The sequence below is a fragment of the Octopus bimaculoides genome, chromosome 21 (genome assembly GCF_046866305.1).
Source record: "Octopus bimaculoides isolate indiv1 chromosome 21, ASM4686630v1, whole genome shotgun sequence".
Taxonomy (NCBI): Eukaryota; Metazoa; Mollusca; class Cephalopoda; order Octopoda; family Octopodidae; genus Octopus; species Octopus bimaculoides.
In genome coordinates, this window is record NC_142948.1 from 3,032,724 (window position 1) to 3,046,059 (window position 13,336).

The 13,336-nt window shown below is 35.8% G+C and overlaps 1 protein-coding gene across 2 annotated transcripts; it reads left to right on the forward strand.

Annotated features, from left to right (window-relative positions):
• Nucleotides 1-6,065: 6,065 nt before the first annotated feature.
• Nucleotides 6,066-12,304, forward strand: LOC106884121 (uncharacterized). 2 transcript variants are annotated; one of them, XM_089338799.1, is made up of 2 exons: nt 6,066-6,684; nt 12,173-12,304. In XM_089338799.1, the coding sequence occupies exons 1-2, from the start codon at nt 6,146-6,148 to the stop codon at nt 12,195-12,197; spliced, it is 564 nt and encodes a 187-aa protein (XP_089194925.1). In that variant the 5' UTR covers nt 6,066-6,145; the 3' UTR covers nt 12,198-12,304. The 2 variants fall into 2 exon arrangements, with proteins under 2 accessions (XP_089194925.1, XP_014790831.2); XM_014935345.3 differs by lacking the exon at nt 12,173-12,304 and having other exon boundaries at nt 6,066-7,788.
• Nucleotides 12,305-13,336: the final 1,032 nt, after the last annotated feature.

Here is a 13,336-nt window from a genome sequence, read left to right on the forward strand (position 1 = left end):
CATACAATATCATTCTAAAAAAGAAACAGTTAATTCATCAAAATCTCAAAGTTACAAAACAATGCAAGATGGATTCAAAAACGTGTGAATAAACATGCTTTACTTTAAAATTAATAACATGCCAGCATGGAAAACGGACGTGAAACGATAATGATGATGATAGATAGATAGATAGATAGATAGACACACATGCAGACAGACAGATAGATAGTTAGAGATACATACAGACAGGTAGGTAGGTAGATAGACAGATAGACATGCAGATAGAAAGACAACTTACTTGGAGGCAATGCGTGGCGTTCGATCATATCATAACATAAATAATATATAATTATATGCATATATCCATACCCATATTTTAGTAAGTATGTGTGTGCACACCCACCCATTTTTTCCTATCTATTTTTTTTTTTTTTTTTTTTTTCACGTTAAATTCCGAAATAATCGTAATCTACACCATCTGAAAAATATTTGTAGAAATTTTTATCATTAGGCCGCAGCTCTAAGCTGAAACTATACAAAATAATTTTTTTTTTTTTTTTTAAATTGTGAAAGTTATGAAGACACGAATTCGGTAGGGGTGGGCACATTTATGTAGAAATGCCAGCAAGACCACCATGGGGACTAGCATCATGCATAAAGACACATACTCTAAAATTAGAAAATGAAAAATAGTGCAAATAAAATACGTTACTTTTTCTTTTACTTGATGTACGGGTTCGTATATTTAAGATTCATATTCTTTAATTTATTCAAAATATCTCTTATTTTTAAGTTTTAAGGAAATATTTTTATAAAATTATATTCGAAAATAATAAAAAGATTCTTTTCTACTCTAGGAACAAGGCCCGAAATTTGGGGGGAGGGGGGGGCAGTCAATTAGATCGACTCCAGTACGCAACTGGTACTTAATTTCTCAACCCCGAAAGGATGAAAGGAAAAATCGACCTCGGCGGAATTCGAACTCAGAACATAAAGACAGTCGAAATACCAATTTCTTTATTGCCCACCAGGGGCTAAACATAGAAATGGACAAAACAACTGAGGGGATCAGTAAATCAATATGATTTTACATAAAATATGACTTTTAGAAATTAAATCGAATGAAATTAACAATACAAATGAAGCGATGATCAGGCCACGCTTCGACCCCACAAGCCCCGATCTATCGCTGGTATCTTTTATGTTCTCTTTTTTACCCCCGTCTATTCACACGGTTCCTTGCACGCACAACACTCGTGCAACATGCGTCCATCTCTTTTGGAACGTACACTCCGACAGACATCTCTTCTCCAGCCACACCTTCCTTTTCAAACGAAAAGTAAAAAAATGATTGAAAATTGAAAGCACAATAGAATAAATGTTTATTTTTTGCACGATTAGCAATCCGCATAAAATTTACGGATTTGCATACCTGCTAAGCATACGTGTGTACGTATGTGTGTGCGAGTTTGTGTACATGCATACGTACTTAGCATGTCGGGCGACATGCTTAGCGGTATTTCGTCTGAGTTCAAATTCCGCTGAGGTTGACTATGCCTTTCATCCTTTCGGGGTCGATTAAATAAGTACCAGTTACGCACTGGAGTTCATGTAATCGACCTAATCTCTTTGCCTGTCCTTGTTTGTCCCCTCTATGTTTAGCCCCCTGTGGGCAACAAAGAAATATACATACATACGTACATAGTACATACATATAACTATATATATATTAAAAGCCGCCCTATTGGGCTCACAGAATTTGTTGCAATTGCTTCCTCCAGAGTCGTATTCCAACGATGATCATATTCGTCGCAAAAAATTCATGTAGAAACATCGCCGAAAAGAACCCCAGTAATGAAAACATTGAGATCTAAAATTGCAGGATTGCAGGTCCGGATTCGGCCCTGAATGTTTTTAATTTACTCAAGGAGTCATCCTGATTCCAAAATGGTATGATATGTTGGGCTACGGCGTCTAGGAATAAAGTTGAAAAAGTGTGACACACTGACATTCATATTATTGTATTAGATATGTTTAATTTTGGGGAAACTGTATTTCAATTAAAGTGTATTTTATATATATATATATATGGGTGGTGGGGGTACACGTAAATGTATATATGTACACACACACACATATGTGTGTATTAAAGAAAGCAAAAAAACAAAACAAAAATGATAGTGTTCAGTAGGTGGTTCAGTATGCTGGCCACAGGAATTTGTCCAGGAAAGTTGTACATCATCTCCCTCTATCTCTCACATACCCCCCCCTCTCTCTCTCTCTCTCTCATTATTATTATTATTATTCCCATTTACTAAAGCATCATCATCTCCCTAAATTTCCTTGTCTCTCTTTCTCTCCCTCTCTTTTTCTTTCTTTCCACCCCCTCTCTCTGTCTTCGCCACCGCCCTCACCGTCTCTATGCCTACTATTACTCTCATCCCAGCACGCGGAAGTGTCATTGAGTAGTGAGAGAGTGGGTCAAAGTGTGATACACTGGCACACAGAAATTAGTTTTCGCATTTATTATATTATATTATATATATATATATATATATATATATATGCACATATTCCCTTCCGTATCACCTAACTCTGATCAGCGTAAGGTTATGTAATCGGATTGTTACCCATCAATCCATTGTATTCCTTGCGCGAAACCAGTTGGTAAGATCAGCCGTGATGGATATTTAACACAATAAATTGCTGATTATATATATATATATATATATATATATATATATATATATATATATATATATATATATATATATATATATATATCAGGGCTGGCCTTCGGAAGTGCGGGGCCCAATTGGATGAGGTGAGGGGAGAATTTCTGAGGGCCCACCCTGCCCCTTCCCCTCCGATTTCCGTGGAAAAAGTAATTTGCGGCATATTAGGAGATGAGGTTAGTTAACAGCACAAGAAAAAAAATGAGGAAAAACATTATTTCCCACCGAAATCGAGTTGGATGCTAAACTATAAACTTACCAAAAAATTTCACTAATAGTAAACGAAATTACATCTAAATTACGCTTTTCAAAAATATCCTGGTAAAAATTGGAAAGAAATTTAACAAGATCCCAAAGAAACTTATATCTGTTGCATGGTGTTGCGCTAAAAGAGATATACATAAAATGCAGATTAATAATTAGAATTTTTCTCCAAAATTAAACATTTACAAAGTATATTTATAGCAAATCACACACACACATACATACACACACATACACACACGCACACATATATACATACAATTCACTACACACTTAAACAACCGCATACATACTCTCATATACACAAATATTTTACCCAAACACTCTCAAACATTCACATACACACATGCATTCAATTAACTCCCACACTAAAAATACAAGCAAGGCTGACCCAAGCAATTTGGGATGAATAGGTTTATCTTTTGGTATCTTGTGTAGAAAGTATGTTTTTGCTTCTTTTCTTTTTTTTTAAGGGCATTTTTACGTAGATTTTTTTTGAAATTTCACGGAGACCACCTTCATGAAATGTCGCAGTGTAGGATGTGGCCTCTTTGAGCACGGAGCCCCTTTGGGCGCGGGGCCCGATTAGGATCAATCGATCCAATTGGTTTAAGGCCAGCCCTGATATATATATATATATATATATATATATATATATATATATATATATATATATATATATATATATATGGTCATCCCATAATTAATGCGGTTCAATTGCATGAACTAAATGTCAGAGGGGGATGGGATAAACTATCTGCATCAACTTGCTTTAAAAGCAGGTGGTAATTTTACCTTCTACTTATCCATAACATAGCGGTTCGGCAAAAGACACTGATAGAATAAGTACTAGGCCTACAAAGAATAAATCCTGTGGTCGATTTGTTCGACCAACGGCGGTACTCCAGCATGGCTGCAGTCACATGACGGATACAAATAAAACAATAAAAAAAAACTATGCCATTTAAAATCCCGAACAAGGTCGGGTATCACTTCGTGTATGTTAATGCTCCACTTACTCCATTTTGTTCTTCGAAGTGTCGCTGAAGAGGTCACAGACGTGTGACGAAAGATTTCCGGACAATGGACACGAGTTAAAATAATAAAGTAAGAACAATAATAAACGAGTGAAGAAAAAAAAAACATATACAGTGCGTGTGTTTATTTGGCAAAATGAAATAAAATAAAATAAAATGACCATCTCGAAATACAACAATATCTGTTTCAACACACGATGTCACATCAGGAATCTTGCAACAGAAACTGATAAACGTAACTATGTATGTATGTATGTATGTATGTATGTATGTATATATATATATATATATATATATATATATATATATATATATATATATATATATATATATATATATATATATATATATATACATACATACATACATATATATATATACATATATATATATATATATATATATATATATATATGTATATATATATATATATATATATATATATATATATATATATATATATATATATATATATATATACATACGATGAGATGCCGAAAAATTCCTGGGTGTAAGGGTATCGCCAAAGTCCTGGCTGGAGGCCCAACCTTCTGAGGTTTTTTTTTTTTTTTTACAGAGCTTAAAAAAACTGACGGAATAAGTGATAAGTGTGCGAATCTAAGATGAGAATATGCTAAATAAAATCATAATTAACTGATCCTCCTGTATTTTCTTTTACCCAAAGCCAGGAACTTTACAGCACCTCTCGTACATACATACATACATACATACATACATACATACATACATACATACATACATACATGCATACACGCACGCACTCCTACACATGCATACGTGTAAATTCATAAGCATAGTATTACTAATCTAAAAAAACTTTTATTGTGATGGATTTTTCATGTACAATTAAAATATTTTCGTTTGTAGCTATATTGAAAATATATTTTCACTAATAATTATAGTAAAAATGGTATATCTCTCCATAAATGTGAAAAGATTAAATTGGCAAAAAGTTTTCAACAGTTTCAAGAAAATCGGTCTTAAAATATATAATTATATCTTAAGAATCTTTTATTTTAAAAAAGTATTTTAAATTACCAAATAGGAGTCAAGTTAATAATTAATGCAATAAAGTTTTTAACATTTCGCCTTTATGTTTGATATTTTAATATTTTCGATGTTTTATGCTGTTTCATAATTGTAAATTAGATTATGATATTTTGTTGTTAAATATTTTATTTCAATTAACTCATTAAAAAGAACAGTATTTATATTGCTAGCCCTCTTATCTTCGCAACACGAAGTTAGCGAATTCTTAATTAAATTGTTCAATAATTAATTTATTAGCTTTTAATTAATATTTTGATGTGCCTTCTTAAGTATTCAGTTAGCAATTAATTTCTTGACTGAAAGAAAGATTATGCGAGTTAAACTACCTGCCGAAAACGCGGCAAAATAAACTTATATAAATTAATCTAATAATTAAACACTAAAATCAAAACACAACTATGACAATGATTCGATTTACAATATATATTGTATTATTTGGCAATAATATTTTATTTTTATTTACATCCAAACAAAACTTTCCAATATGTTGCTTACGATTGTTGATGGCTGCAACCGTAACTTTGACGTGTGTTACCTGCTCAAATACAAACGCCGATATCATCTAAAAAAAAACTTATTTTTTCAAAATTATATTACGAATATTTAGAATAGGATGTCATCTTAATTTCTGGACATGAAAAATGTATACTTTTGAATAAATTATGGAATTTTATTTAAAATTTTACAAGTAATCATGTTGTGTACAGTATGAGTTGTCAACATATAAAATGCTTTCTAACTATAATTCGTCTTATAAAAACTTGGGAAAACACATAGAATGATAGAACAAAGTGTTTTCTTTTATTTTGTCAAAAAATTGCCGAATAAAGATACATTTTAATTTCCGAACTTGTTAATTTTGTAAGGCTGGTAAACACATCTCATTGAAAACGTTCACTGTTAACGTTGTGCATATCAACAGCGACCGGGTGACTTCTACTACGTCGGCGCGTTTGCTATAAATTGCCAGCCGTACTCTGCCCATTCATATTCCACTTTTGACATTCGCTCAGTAAATATAATCGCTTTTTTCTCTGTAAACCACAATCTGCCACAATGACTGAGAAAGTTGCTAAGAAGAGATCACCAGCTAAACATCCCAAATTCAAGGAGATGATTAAAGCAGCCATAACAAGTCTTAAGGAGAGGAACGGTAGCTCGAGAGCCGCTATTGCAAAGTACATACTGACAAACAACAACGTCGAAAATAACACTCAGTTCCTGAGCAACTTGAGGCTTTCGTTGAAACACGGTGTTCAGAGCGGTTCCCTGGTCCAGACTAAAGGCTCCGGAGCTTCTGGTTCTTTCAAGTTAGCTAAATCCGACAAGGTTAAGAAAGTTGGGAAGCCCAAGGGAGGTGCTAAGAAGAAGTCCGCTCCCAAGAAGAAGACAACCGCTACCAAGAAAACTGGTGCCGCTAAAAAGAAAAGTAGTGCCGCTAAAAAACCCGCAAAACCCAAGGGTACCAAGTCGCCAGCTAAAAAGAAGCCAGTAGTTAAGAAAGCACCAGCTAAGAAGAAGCCTGTCAAGAAAGCTGCCGCAAAGAAGTCTGCAGTTAAGAAAACCAAACCTGCCAAGAAATCCGCTGCTAAGAAGTAAATTGACCCAAGCATTTTTATTTTCCATAACTCAAAGGCCCTTTTTAGGGCCATTATTCCCTCTTGATAGTCATTTTAGGGCGGTCACGATATGCCTTTCTCCCTCGCAAGAGTTTTCTTTCACAATTTCTTCATTTTTATTTGTCTACCTCGTTAGCTTCGGTCATTATTCGTTCGTTTTCTATTCCCCCCATTACTAGTTTTCTGTTTGTTTGCATCTAATTTATTTGTCTCCTGTTTACCAATGTCGTTTATCTTTCGATGTTGAGTCAGGTTTTCGCATGCGATTTCGTGTTCTCCTTCCTGGCTTTTGTCCACCTCCCAATCTTAATATTTCAGGTCTTGTGAACAAGTTTTCGGTCATACCTAGTTGGCACTTAGGGGCAAATGCAGCCCTGGCACTTAGGCAGATTTTTACCACTTACATGATTTATTAGTGAATCGTTTGTCGTGATGGGATATTTCGCACCAAGATTTAGCTAATGCCGTGTCCCTTCATAAGGCAGTGATAGCCTAGTCCATCTAATTTGCGTCGCCATGCTAAGATCTATGTATATTACTGGGTTAAGTAATATCTTTGTCAACGAAAATTTTAGGTGCTATGGAATTGCGGTAACATTAGGCTGCTATGTCTAGTACGGCTATTTGGGCTCTGTCAACTGGCGGTAACAGCTAAACGTCGCTTGTTAACCGTCTGAAGTCTCTTTATTTGAAAAACCTTCAGACTAAAGATGGTTCGGTACAACCCGGTTTTTCTTAACAGCTTTTGTGAAGATGGGTAATTTAACCCATCAATTAACTAGATAAACAATGCCGTTATTAAGTATTTTCCATCCTGAAAGTCTGTTCCATAACTCTTGGTATTTAGACAGGCAGGTTGTTCCGAAGTCCCATACACCTTTTGGGGTCGAAAAAGTTCGGAGATCGAGAACAGAAGTATTTATTGCCTACCACAACTCTGCAAAATAAAGGGAAAAGCCCCACCCTTTTTCGGTTTTCCATGTGGGATGGGAATGCTATTCCGAATTTCATATTTCCTTGAATCAATCATTATAAAAAATATATTGCTGTTAAATTAAAATTTATTTCATGAGGTGTCAATTTTTATTACACTCCTAAATCCATCGTTTATCTGAAATTTATTTTACGCGGCTAAAAGCAGACCCCTATAGACTGCATTCACTATACAAATCCTTAATGCGTTTCATGTGTAACAGTCGGATTAGCTGTGTCCGCCCACTTTGTATTGTAAGTTTTTTAGCTGCTCGGCTTAACCTGCGGGTGTCCGCCACTTTAATTAATGAAGCCGACTACAACTGGAGATAACTTTATTTATGTGACATACCATACTAATAACCTGCTAGAAATAACCGGGAATATGTTCATTCTCCCACATATTCTAACCGCCAATGTAATTCGAAAAAGAAAAGGCGGGACGGTTTCCTATAGGGTGTCCTGGGTTTTAAGTAAACAGCTGCTTCTCTCTAAGCAACACGTTTCCTGCTTGTAGCTTTGTTACGCTCTCATGCAGCAGGTAACCGTTCCCAGAGTTTTTAGCGCGGAAGCCGGTTTTTCAAATCGCCGAAGTAGTTTTTATTTGTTTCGCCCATTTTACCTGCTATATAGGGTAAGCATACAGTCGAACGAATCCGCCTCAGTCCTTATTCTATTATTGGTCTCTTTTACAGGGACGTAAGCAAACCGATCGTGGCTGTCAGACAGTGATGATAACTAACATACGAAAGCCTTCCACATAGTTTCCGTCTGCCAAATTCACTTACAAGGCATTCATCAGCCCAGAGCTATGCAGTACTTGCCCGAGGTGCCGCATAGTGGCACTGAACTAGTTACCGCCAAGCTATGCCTGAATCTTAATTTTACAGCTAATTTCCATCGCCTTAATTGAAATAAGAAAGGATCGTCTTTAGAGTGAAGATTGGTTAATATATATAAGCCCTATTTTTTTTTAATGGCAGTTAACAAATTTCTATTAAAAAACCTTATCTCGCAGACCCCTTACCATAGTGATTCTCGTCATTTTTTGTTTCTTTCAGTATTACTAGGTTGAGGAAAAAGTAAGTGCGCTGTGTTAAAATAATGGACAGAATGAACACACAAACCTTAGAAATATTTAAAAAAGCATTATTTTTAGCAGGGCGCACGACCTTTTTCTTCAGCCTAATAATATATCTGGAAATAAAGAGAACAGGGCATGGCATTTTTAGGGAAGATTTATTTACCTAGCAGCTCGAGTGTACCAGGTAGAACGTTTTTTTTGTTTTTTAAACACTTGAATTGTGAACACCTGATGCTGAACAAAGAGATTTTGCCGCTCGACACGCCTGTACGGGATGCCCCCTAGATTTTATTAGCATTTGGAATTTTTAAGAGAAATAAGCAGGCAGTATTAAAATATGGTCACAAGTATGGAGTGAACCTACCTGTTTGTAATGAGTAAAAGGGGGTATTGAATATTAACAAGTTACTGTTGAATATTTTTGATGGAACGAATATTCGAATGACTGAAAACATTGTTTATTGTATATATGTATATAAGATAATCTTGAGGTCCGACTCGTTATCTGATTAAATTTCATCTCTCTCATTTACTTAAATCTTTCTGTCGATGAAATTATTATTGTTTGTTGAGTGTAATACTTGACCTCTGACTTTGGTAGGGTGACGAAGTTTAATGTGAGATATCTGAAGTGGTGGATCTTCAGGTGCCGCAATAAAAATTTTTTCGGATGGGGTCAGAGTGAGGTCAGGTCACTGACACATCACTACCACCACCACCACCATCATTATCCTTCGATCACCTATCACTGGTACAACTACTATCACCACCACCATTCAAAGTAACCTCTACCAGTTCGTTCGCCTTGTTAGAAATAGCAGGCGTGTGTCCTTAAATCACACTCTCCCGCAGGCAAGGGCAACTTTTTTCGAGAAGTGGGTCGCATGAAGTATGATCAGTTATCAAGCGGGTCGCACCAAAAAAAATGCAAGATAATTTTTCTTGTTATCTAGAAAACTGTTCTGTCGTCTCTGCTATAAAGACAGACGACACAAAATATCACGCAGAGGGATGGTGCCGTGTGGCTTATGGCTGCAAAGCAAACTGCTTAACTAATTCGGCTATGCTGTGCCTGTGCTACATACGTAGATCTTTTATATTTTATCTGTTTGTCAATGAACTGCGGTCAAGCTGGAGCACAGCCTTGAGAAGGTTTAGTCTAGTGATTTTCAACTTGAGCCAGTATAAGATTTGGTGGTGGTGGTGGTGAGGTCCACGCAAGCATTAGTAAATTGGATCTACAGTATTATTTTAAGGGCTGATGAAGAAAATTTGCTACAGATGTATGTATTGCGAGAAACAGCCAAGTTTCTTTCTCTATACACGTTAATGTGCGATAAACAAAATAGGAATTTTGAAAGAATTAACTATAAGACTAGTTTTTAAACACCATATGGCAACGGGATGTCTACCAGAATAAAACGGGTCTCCAGTTAAAAAAATGGTTCAGAAACACTGGTGTACTCGAACAAATTGACCCCATTGCTTATTTTTAAAGCTTGGTAGTGATTCTACTGATGTTTTTTTTTGCCGATCCGCTAAGTTGCGGGGACGTAAACAAGCCAGTAAGTCCAGCGGTGGTGAGGAACAAATACAATGGTTGGGAAGTAAGCTACTTAACTACACGCCCACGCCTGCGCCTAGATATTCGTTAAATATTCTTTTAATACTGTGACCCGCTTCATCTAATATCTAACAAAAACCCGCTTATTACATTGCTTCGCTTTGAACTGTTACTGTAGATTCTCTCTGTAAATGCGTGCATGTTTATATTTGAATTGTGACCACGCTGGAGCACCATCTCTCTGCAAACCACCAGTGTTCGAGGGAGCCAATTTCAAATTATTCCCGCCACAACCTTAACTGCTGATAATTTGAAATCGATTTCAGATTAACACTCCTCAAAATATTACATTTTTCCTGAGTAGTAGTAGGAGTGGTAAGTGACTATAGTAGTGGCAGTATGAATGGTTAGAAGTGGTGGTGATAGCGGTCGTGTTAGTAGAAGTGGTGATGATGGTGGTAGCACTAGTATAGTAGTAGTGATGGTGGTGGTGGTGGACTTAGCAGTATTAATAGGCAGCAGAAGATGCGGTGGTAATGGTGGCTTTAATAGTAGTCGTTAGCAATATTAGTAGTTAGTAATGTCGGCGATGGCGAAGTAGTAGAAAAAGCAGTATTGATGGCTATACTTATAGTAACAGTGTATTTGAAATAATCCCAAGGGGACAGCAATTTGAAGGGAAGAGGTGTGATCACATCGACCTCGATACTTTATCTAATCGACCCAGGAGGGATGAAAAACGGAGTTAAATTCAGAAAAATCTGAACTCAAAACGTGAAAAGCCGCAAGGCATTTTTTCTTCTTCCCCGACTTCTGCCAACTCGTTGCTTTGCCCTAATAACTAATGCCACATACTTCATATCACATCTGTTGTGGTGATTATATAGTATATACTGGCTCTTTACGTTCTGAGGTTAGCTTTGCTTTTCACCTTAGCCGGGTCGATAAAATAAAGTGCCAGTTGAGCAGTGGGGTCGGTGTAATTGACGAAACACTTCACCTTAAAATTACTGGCCTTCTCCCAATACTTGGAACCATTATACAGTATATTATGAGAACGCATAATGGCGAGATATTTGTATGAAAACTTTTAAGGACGTTGGATTAGCAGTATCATTAACGTTTCGGACAAGCGTCCTTGGTCATTTCTTCTGACTTTTAACGGTCTGAGTTCAAATTTCATCGAGGTCGACCCTGTTTTTTATCCCTCGGATTCAATAAAATAAAGTACAAGTCAAATACTTAGGTCGATAGTATCAAACTTGCTAGTCTTGTGCCTAAATTAGAAATAATTGCTTTTCAACAAAGGTGACTCGTTCAAAGGGTAAATTTTCGTGGGGAACCACAAATATAGAAATTATACTTCCTATATAAGTGAATGAACTAGGAAACGAAATGCAACCTGTTATTGTCAACTTACTGCAATGGAAAAAGCAAGAACCAGAAGCATCTTCAAACACAAGAGTTATGAGAAAACTACCAAACATTCACAGCTAGTTGTAGTTTGTTTTGTACATTCAAACGATGGTTTAATAACCTACCTACATGGCTCCGTACGTCTAGTGAAACTGCGTGTGCAAACACCCAGGCCATTAAGAAATTTCTCCTGGTTCTTAAGACTATGATCATGCGGGCAGCTGTTCCTCCTTTCCCATTAAATTATATTCAGAGTAGATGAAATGCATTTTCTGCAAAAGTATGTTATCTTGCACATTTTACTTCCGAAAATACTTTTTAAAAATGCTTCTGTATTCAAGACCGGAAAAGACTGTTTGACTCTCGTGCTTGGACAATAAGTGATTCAAGAGATTTTAAACTGATGCCAATGCTTGTTTATTTTTCAGAAGCACCACAAACGGGAATATCTAGAATGATATATATACCTGTGATTTCAGAATAAAATAAGAAGGCCTGTGTAATAATATTAAAATGATATATAAGCTTCTAAATCGGTTCCAATATGTTTGTGATGTATTTAAACTTTAAAATGGCCATTTTTATTGCGGTTTTTTGTTGTTGTTTTTTTGTTTTTTCCTTTTTTTGAACTTGTAATATATATATATATATATATATATATATATATAAGTTGTATATATATATATATATATATATATATAAGTTGTATATATATATATATATATATATATATATATATATACACACACACACACAATGGCTCGGGAACAGAGGGTGCGAGAGCACCCGCTAAAATTTTTAGCAGATGCAAAATGAAAATTTGAAATCCCTACACATACTTTGCCAGGTTTAGAGAAAATAGTGTCGAAAAATTGATCTGTAAAGTTGCTCGAAATTAGGTTTCTTCTCAAAACAAGAACAAAGGGCAAAAACCAAGTGATTTCAAATAGAACGTCTTAACCATCAGCCTTGCTTGCACCTACATTCATAACACTTTGTGAAGAAGTCTGAAGACACATAAGTTTCATCAACGTTTGTCTTCGAAACCTTAAATATTCGCTACAAAGACAGAAAAACCAATATTGACAGACTGAATGAAACAAAAACAGATTTGTAGTCTTTGTCTTCAAGAAATAACTAAAACAGAGAAATTATATTTGTGGGTAAAATATAAACGCCAGCTGAAGTAAACCTGCTTCCAGTTTAAATAAGGCAAACAGACGCAGCCAATCGAAAAGATCCAAAGACTTCCATAAAGCTAATGGAGCGAATATCTGCCATTTGTTGTAGTCGTTGTGCACCAGAGGCATAAAACATTAATCTGCATATTGGCTGTTTATTTTCTTTTGTCAACAACCGTCTGACGCCAGACAGAAAAGCATACATTGAGTAGCCTCCGTCCTTACCTTTTGTTAACAGTCAATTGGTGCAACAGTCGTTCATCCATCCAGGCGTGAATAGACGTGACTACGTCTTTATCAGTCAACGGTCGCAATAATCCACACGTCAACAGATGTGCCTACGTCATCACCTGGACCAGTCAACTACAACTGATTATATATGTGTGTGTGTGTGTGTGTGTGGCTTGCTTC